At 39.3% G+C, this 9128-nt stretch overlaps 1 protein-coding gene across 22 annotated transcripts in view; it reads left to right on the top strand.

The window, feature by feature from the left end:
* RAF1 (Raf-1 proto-oncogene, serine/threonine kinase) overlaps nucleotides 1-4229 on the top strand; it is a 134385-nt gene extending 130156 nt beyond the window's left edge. For all 22 annotated transcript variants that reach the window (XM_075073138.1, XM_075073130.1, XM_075073133.1 and 19 more), the window contains one exon: nucleotides 3080-4229. In XM_075073138.1, coding sequence (XP_074929239.1) covers nucleotides 3080-3220 — 141 coding nt within the window. In that variant the 3' untranslated portion in view covers nucleotides 3221-4229. The remainder of the gene's footprint in view (nucleotides 1-3079) is intronic.
* The last annotated feature ends 4899 nt before the right edge of the window (nucleotides 4230-9128 follow it).

Below are 9128 nucleotides of genomic sequence, written 5' to 3'. Positions count from 1 at the left end.
CAGACAAAAAACTATATATTATATAGATACACACAGTATACGTTTTAAACAAACAATTTAAAACTGTTCACAGCTATGATGATTGTGAAGCTTGGTTGAGGTGGTGATGTTAGAGGGTGGAAGAGGGTGAGATATTTCCCAGGGAATGCCTTGCTGCTAAATGATGAACTAGCACTCACTAAGCCCTCAAGGGTAACAGGTTGTTAATGTAGCCTCTCACACAAGGCAGCAGGAACAGGAGGGAGGGGAGACAGCATAGCAGACAGAGACAGACACACATCTTGTGTGTGGGGGAGAGAGAGATATGCACACTGCCCCTTTAAGTAAGCTGACTCATTCTTAAGTGCATTGTCTTTTTAACTGGATCAGGAAGTTGAGACGGCAGCTGCTGCTTCTGTCTCTCTCTGTCTGTGTCCCCTCCCTGCTCTATATGGAGGAGTAAGTGGGGTGTAGGGGTGAGGGGGACCCCCTGACATTAGGGCACTCCCCACACCCCCACACAGCAAACATGAATCTCTGGGAGCAGCTCCAAGGCAGAGGGCAGGAGCAGCACATGGCAGTGGGGGAAGGGACAGCTGAACTGCTGATTGATAGCCTGCAATTGATAGCCTGTCGGGTGGCTGCAGCACAGGGAACTTAGGAGACCGGGGAGCTGATAGGGGGGCTGCCGGTCCACCCTGGTTACAAGCCCCCACCAGCTAGCTCCAACGGGCTGTTCTTCCTGCAAGCAGTGGACAAAGCAGATGGCTGCCAAACGATGATAGAAGGGAGCATTGCACAACTTTAAACGAGCATGTTCTGTAATTGATCAGCAACAAAACAACGTTAACTGGGACGACTTTAAGTGAGGAGTTACTGTATAGTAAGGTAGGCCAGGAAAGAATTTGAAAAGCAACTTGCTAAGATGCAAAAATGGACATTGGTTTGTTTGTTTTTTTAAAGTACATCAGAAGCTGGAGGTCTGCCAAACAGACAGTGGAGGCCATTTGATGATAAAGGTGGTAGAGCACTCAAGGAAGACAGTGCCATTGCAGTGAAATTAAGTGAATCATTGGCATTGTTCTTCACTAAAAAGGATGTGGGGCAGATACCTACATCAGAGCTATTCTTTTTTGGGTGACAGACTAAGGAACTGTCCCAAATTGATGTCAGTAGAAGACTTTTTAGAACAAATTGATATGCTAAAGTGTAACAAGTCTCAAGGATCAGTTATTCACCCAAGAGTTCTGAAAGAATTCAGATATAAACTGCAGAACTACTAACTGTGGTATGTAATTTATCATCAGCCTCTGTACCAGATGACTGGAGGATAGCTAATGTAGTGCTTATTTTTAAAAAAGGCTTGGAAGAGATTCTGGCTTTTACAGGCTGGTGAGCCTAACTTTACCTGGAGAATTGGAAGAAATTAATAAAAAACAGAATTATCAGACACATTTAGATAAACATAGTTTGTTGGGGAAGAGTCAGCACAGCTTTTGTAAAGATAAGTCATGCCTCACCAATCTACTAGAATTCAAGGGAGTCAACAAGCATGTGGAAAAAGTGACCCAGTTGATACAGTGTACTTGGACTTTCTAAAATTCATTGACAAGGTCTCTCACCAGCAGCTCTTAAGGAAGCTAATAGCCAGGGGATAAGAAGGAAGGTCCTCTCATGGATCAGAAACTGTTTGAAAAATAGGAAACAAAGGGTAGGAATAAATGGTCAGTTTTCACAGTGGAAAGAGGTGAACTGCAGAATCTGTATTGGGACCTGTGCTATCCAGCATATTCATTAATGATCTGAGAAGTGGCAAAATTTGCAGATGCTACACAATTATTTGAGATAGTTAAGTCCAAAGCTGACTGTGAAGAGTTACAAAGGGATCTCACAAAATTGCAACAAAATAGCAGATGAAATTCAATGTAGATAAGTGGAAATAATGCACATTGGAAAAAATAAACTGAACTATACAAATGCAATGGGTTCTAAATTAGCTGTTACCACCCAGCAAAGAGATCTTGGGATCACTGTGGATTGTTCTCTGAAAACTTCTGCTCCATGTGTAGCCATTTTAACAACTGCTAACAGTATGCTAGGAAAAGGATAGAAAACAAGACAGAAAATATGCCATTATAGAAATCCATGGTGTACCCACACCTTGAATACTATGTCCGATTCTGATTGCTGCATTTCAAAAAGGATATAGTGGAATTGGAAAAGGTTCAGAGAAGGGGAACAAAGATGATCAGGGGCACGGAGCGGCTTCCATATGAGATGGAAAAAAAAAATTAGGACTCTTCATCTTAGGAAAGAGATATCTAATCATGAAAGGTGTGGGAGAAGTGTTGTTAATCCTTTCACACAATAAAAAAAAAACAAAACAGGGGTCACCGGAGGAAATTAATAGGCAGCAGGTTTAATACAAACAAGAGGAAGTACTCTTTTCACACAACTAACCTGTGGAGCTGCTTGCCATGGGATGTTGTAATAGCCAAATGTATAACTGGTTTCAAAAAAGATCTAGATAAATTCATGGACGATAAGTCCATCAATAGCTATTAGCCAAATTGTTGGTGATGCTGCAACACCGTGCTCGTGGTGACCCTAAACCTCTGACTGCCAGAAGCCTGGAGTGGAAGACAGATGAATGACTCCATAATTGCACTGTTCTGTACATGCCCCCTGAAGCTCTGGTATGTGCCACTGTCAGAGACAGGATACTGGGCAAGATGGACCAAGGTCTGACCCAATGTGGCAGGTTTTATATTCTTAACTTGCTGATCATCACATGGAAAAACTAAAGGAAGGAATTCCACCACTCTGCAGTTATTCACTTAAAGGTTTATAATAGCAATGAAAACCTATGTAGCATAGCCCTTTCAGCCTGATATGCTATGCTTTGACAACTCAAATGGCAGGTTACTATAACTTGACAATTCTGACTAGTGTTCCAGTGAAAGCAAATGACTGATCTTGAAGGAGACACTCATCCCATAATAAACTGAGGTTTGGGATTAAAAATAGATTTTCAGGCAGGTTGTTTCTGACAAACCTTCTTGAAATAAACATTTTCTTTTGGTGTTCATTTTTTTTCCAGATACTGTCTTCCATTGAATTGCTGCAGCATTCTTTACCCAAAATCAACCGTAGCGCTTCTGAACCTTCTCTGCATCGTGCAGCCCACACAGAGGACATCAATTCATGCACATTAACATCCACAAGACTACCTGTTTTTTAGGATTGCACGCTCTCTCCCTTGCTCTAACCAGTAATGAGAAAGAAGAACAGTCATAGCAGTTGTGCTTTTAATGCCTCAATCTATAGGATTGCAATGCCAGCAGGATTATCTGTCTCCCAGTTTTAAGAACAAGCTGCTAAGGATTTCTACAGTTTTAATCCTACAGGGACATTTCTCCACATTGCCTTTTTCTACCATTTCTTTTATTGGGATAGAGTTAACTGAGACTGTAATCAAGAAAATCTATTACTATTTTTTTAATAGATGCACTTGAGCCTTATTTTCCCATAAGGAGAAAAGATGGACATTTCTTTGGCAGTTTTTGTGTCTTTGATTCTGTTTAATAAATTGGTATTTTTATAGCAAGGCTGGTTCAGCATTTGAGGAAAGAAATATTGCAGACTGGTACTGTTCTTTGGATGTCCCATGCCATGTGCCACTGTAAAGTTGGGGGATTTTGACAAAAATGGCCATCTACAAACAAGACTGATGAAAGAGGAAGAAACGAGTTCTGGTGATCAGCTTCTGCAAAGAGTACTCATGAAGCAGATGAAATCTGTTATAATGAATTGCTAAGTCAACACAAAAATAGTTTTGCACATAAAGAAAAACTTCTGCAGAGGAGTGGAATATATTCTGAATAGTACTGCTCAGAGAAGGAAGCTAGCACAATCTTGCTGTGATCCTCTCCAGTAACTTAAGAAGCGTTTTTTGGTACTATTGACTTGTTTCTTACAGCCCAATGAGGTATCAAGTGCGGAATGGCAGGCTTTTTTGGATGAGGAAAGGCTAAGTAACATTATCAGTATATTTCTGCAAAACACGCAGCAACTTCAACCCATTTGAAGCTGTCTTCCGAGAGATGCACTATAAAAGAGGAAACTGAGTATATACAGTTTTTCTTTCTGATTTGGGTTTTAATTTTGTTTTTATTGCTCCCAAGAAAATGCCTTTATTGTAAACCAAGGTTCCTCTGATTATCTTATTTTAATAAAATAAATTAAATTTAGGTTTAAGCTTCAGTGTCATTCTTCAGTGCAATAGCTTACAATTCTAAGATGTCTGAATGCATGTAGTTCTGTGATCATGTGCCCATTTAGACATCAGTATCTTAAATTATCTCTGGAAATTCTAAATGATCACAAATACTCTTCACTATATTGACCACAATAGGTGAGACACACAAGTTTTCAAACACTTTGCATGTACTTTAATATGTATGTGAATGATTTATAATTAAAGTTAGCAATTCTGAGCTTGTTGTCCAGTGTCACTTTACAGAACATTGTGTTAATCCAGAGGTTCCCAAACATTTAATATGTTGACCATTTCCCCTATACGCATAATTTCCCTAGGCAACTATAGCAGTGCTTATACATGCACATATTAGGAATGGATATAATGTATTTTTGGCTGTATTTATTGCCCTCTTTCAAGAAATGTGAATTATGCTATTTCTGCTCAGCATTTGTCTTCCATCGGTCTCTTCCTCTCAGCTATCACCACTGGTGCATCATGTGACCAGCCATCTTACTACAGACTACAATTTAGGAACAGTAAGGTAGCCTAATTTCAGACTGCAGGCCAGTCTCTAAACCTCTTTCCTGTTGAATAGTAATACTTCATAGTTTTAATATTCTGTTAAGTATTTTGATAGGGAAGAATGGACACTAGTTGTAGGGACCATGTGTACTATTTAGGCCTTGGGTGCTATAGTAATATATTATGCGCCTGTTTTTTTCCTAACTTCCCTGAAATGTACTGTCTCTTCCAGTTAAGAGGGATAAGCAGTTATACAATTCCCTGGATGCTAATGATTGCATAAATCTGAAACCAGCAACTACTTTATCTTTGGCATATAGCAGAACCTCAGTTATGAACAGCTTGGGAATGGAGATTATTTTTAACTCTGAACGAAACATTATGGTTGTTCTTTCAAAAGTTTACAACTGAACATACAGAATGCTGCTTTCCTTTATTTTTTTTAGTAGTTTACGTTTAACACAGTATTGTATTTGTGTGTCTGCTACTGCCTGATTGTGTTCTTCCCGGTTCCAAATTAGGTGTGTGGTTGACTGGTCAGTTCATAACTTTGGTGTTCGTAACTCTGAGGTTCTACTGTACCATCTAGAATTCCCTTCCCTGACACTAACTGAAGTCGGAATAATTTGCTAAATGGTAGTTATTCTGCTGTGAATTACGCAAACCTCTTTACTCCTTTTTTCAAATTGTTTGCCAGCACCAGACTACTGCCCTCACTTTCTTATTCCATCAGCTGATTTACTCCCAAGTCTTCGTGAAAAGGGAGAGGAGAATTACTGAAATATAAAGCAACGGAGCTGTCAAAATTCTGAGGTACTTTTTTTTAAAAAATTTTTACTCCCTGCAGATCACCAAGGTTCTTGTTACCAGAATAAATGTTGTTGCCACACAAAAAAGCCTTAGCTTAACATTAAGGCTGAAGTAGTTTTGTATAACCATTACAAAATTTCAGCATTACAAAGATTAAATGAGCAGTGAAGTGAAATTATCCCTAATGTTCAAATGTTTGGTTAAATTCAGCTCAATCATTCTGACAACGTCTAAGCATCACCCTAATCCACAATATGTTGTTGCTAACAAAGTATGAACTATTTTGTTCTGTTCTACAGCTACCAGTCCTTAAATATGTTTTGCAAGACAAAAATTCTAAGAGGATTGGAAAAATACAACATGCTCTGGGTTTCAAAAAGGAATAATTTAAGTTCTAAGCCACTAAACAGATTCACTCGTAACTAAATAAAATTTTAAATCTTAGGGTAAAGATTAAGGGGTGTGTAACTTTGATTGTAATAAACATTTTACTCCAGGAGTGAAAGGCTAGTACACCAAGCCATGGTTCCATCTAGCCCCTACAAAATGTATGATATGTTCTAAAGGGGACTTCGGTGCTAATTTTAATGGAAATTGGGCATCAAAGTTCCCTAGATGACATTGAAAATTTAGCCATAGTTGTCTTGTTTGTTTAATAAATACTACAGCATATGGCATCTCCTGCTGCTTTGCTGACAAAGATAAATAAGGAAATGTCCTGCTTAAAGGATTTCAAAATTAAAGCAAACAAAGGCAGGACAGTGCTGCAATTTGGTTACCTATGATATGTTTTTTTTTACGGGAGAAGCTACTCTTCAGTACTGGAAATGATGCAGATATCCTTTCCAAAACTTAACATGCAGCAGAATGCTGAAAAGAAGGCACAGAAAGGTAGCGGCACAGTTGTTTGTATAGAAAAAGTGAATGTTCGAAGGTCTATAGATGATTGGCATGGGACTCTTGGTTACATTGTTAATCTTACAGTACAAGCCTGACCATCTTGCTGAATGTAGTTTGTCTATGCTGCACACATTGTTGCTGTTTCCTTCATTCTCTTTCCCATTGTTTGTGACTCCCGCTATTTTTCTCTGTTTAGATTGTAATTTCTGGAGGGACAGGGACTGCCATTTTACTCTCTACTTGAATAGACGTGATCCTAATGGGGGCCTCTAGGCATTAAAATAAATAGAAACGTATGTCAAAAATACTTGGAGGAGCCGGGCACAGGAAAAGTTTCATGGTAATCGTGATCTTATTATCCAGACATAGTTAAATTACAACCTTCTCCAGTGAGATTAAGTTTAGTATCCTGAGCTACAAATAAGGGACAGCACTGCACGTTCTCTAGTTGTGGAACAGATAGTTGAAACTTCCCTATTTTTTTGTGTAAAAATGGTGCATAATGAAGGCCATGTAAATTTTCTTCAGGCTTGTTCTAAGTATGCAATCCCGATATCCCAAATTGGATGTGGGGTTGTCATAAACAGATGGCTAAGAGTTAATGTCTCTTTCACCTGGAAAGGGTTAACAAACAACACCTGACCAGAGGACCAATCAGGAAACAAGATACTTTCAAATCACAAGGGAGGGAAGCCTTTGTGGTTTTTGGATTGTTCTCTCTAGGCTCTGAGAGTGACCACACATACCTACAGGCTCTCTAATCTTCTGTTCCAATTTTATAAGTACAAAGGTAGAAAGACAGTTTAGTCTTTTTAATTGTTTTCTGTATTTGCAACTGTGTATTTGGCTAAAAGTATTTTAAATTGTATTTCTGCTGGAAAAAGCTTTTTTCTATTGTCTATAAACTGAAACCCTGTAATATTTACCATCTAGATTAGAGATAACTTTTACTTTTTTCTTTTTTATTAAAAGTTTTGATTAAGACCTGTTTGATTTTTTTCCTTAGTTGAGGCTCAAGGAGATTGAGTCTGTACTTAACAGGGAATTGGAGGGAAGAAGGGAAAGGTAAATTTCCTCTTTGTGTTAGATTCACAGAGCTTGAATCTGTATTGCCTCTGGGTGAGGGGAAGGGAGGAGGTGGAATCCCTTTGTTTAGATTCACGGAGCTTGAATCTGTCTATCTCTGCTAGTGTACCCAGGGTGGGAAGAATCTGGGGGGAAGAAAGGAGGGGGAAGGGAATGGTTTATTCCCCTTTGTTGTGAGACTCAAGGAATCTGGGTCTTGGGGGTCCCCAGTGAAGGTTTTGGGGAGACCAGAGTTTATCAGACACTCAGAGCTCTGATTGGTGGCAGCGTATCAGATCTAAGCTGGTAATTAAGCTTAAAGAAATTCATGCTAGTATCGCATTTTCTGGACTCTAAGGTTCAGATTTGGGAAAGAATACTATGACGGGGTGCTGCCTCTGAGGGGAGTAAGTGTGAGCTTTCTCTTCAAGTCCTTAGCTATCTATGTCTCCACAAGTTCCCTATGCCACTTTACTTGCTCCTTCTTTGTACACAAAGCTCTGTTTGAAAAACTACTTATACTGAGATGTTGGCTATAGAATTGGTTCTCAACGAGGAATATGCGTACCCCTAGGGGTATGCAGAGGTAGGGTGACCACACATTCCGTTTTGGTCTGGATAGTCCCCTTTTTCAGCTCTGTCCTGGCCACTCCTACTTTTTCACCAAAACCGGGCATCTGTCCCAGAGAAATTAGATGCTGGTGGGCAGCACTGCCTTCAGAGCTGACCCCCCTCAGTGGGGCTAAGGAGGTCACCCCCCAGCCTGTCGTCTTTTTACTTTAAGAAAAAGTCACCCTACATTAGTCTTTCAGGGAGTACATCAGCTTATCTAGATATTGGCCAAGTTTTACAACAGGCTACCTAAAATGAACTCGTGACATCAGCACAGCTAACTAAAATTTCATATAATGATGTATGTATACTGCTCTATCCTATACACTAAAATGAAAGTACAGTATTTATATTCCCATTGATTTATTTTATAATTATATGGTAAAAATGAAAGCAAGCAATTTTTCAGTAATAGGGTGGTGACACTTTTTTGTATTATGTCTGATTTTGTAAGCAAATAGTTCAATGAGGGGAATGTAAGACAGACTTCTAAAAGGGGTAAAGTAGTTTGGAAAGGTTGAGAGCCTCTGGGCTGTAGTGCTGGCATTTGATTGTTCACTCTGTCCATTTAATCTAAACTTTCAGCCAGACATGTTCACTTTTGTGAAGTTCACCTAATCAATTTTGTAAGTTAATACACTTAAATTATCTGCAGGAATAAGCTAGCACAACCTGCACAAAGTCAGTGACAGTAATTTATACCACCCACTACTGGAAAATAATTACCTTCTCCATCAATCTGCAATAGGTGCATATGTGTACACATGCCCAGAAGCACTGACAGATTCTCCCTTTTAACTTGGAGCAGAGGCCAGAAAGGGAAGAAAGCATGCAAGTGCCTTCTGGCAGAGCATGTAGAACTTAAAAGTGAAAGCTACATATGAAAAGTAGCCAGTTGCCAACATTAGAATGAGAGTAGAACCTTGGAGTTACGGACACCTTGGAAATGGAGGTTGTTCCTAATGCTAAAAAAACCATT

This window comes from Chelonoidis abingdonii, chromosome 17 (genome assembly GCF_003597395.2).
Source record: "Chelonoidis abingdonii isolate Lonesome George chromosome 17, CheloAbing_2.0, whole genome shotgun sequence".
Classification (NCBI taxonomy): domain Eukaryota; kingdom Metazoa; phylum Chordata; order Testudines; family Testudinidae; genus Chelonoidis; species Chelonoidis abingdonii.
Note: the sequence above shows the minus strand (reverse complement) of the source record. Positions and strands in the feature narration are given on the sequence as shown.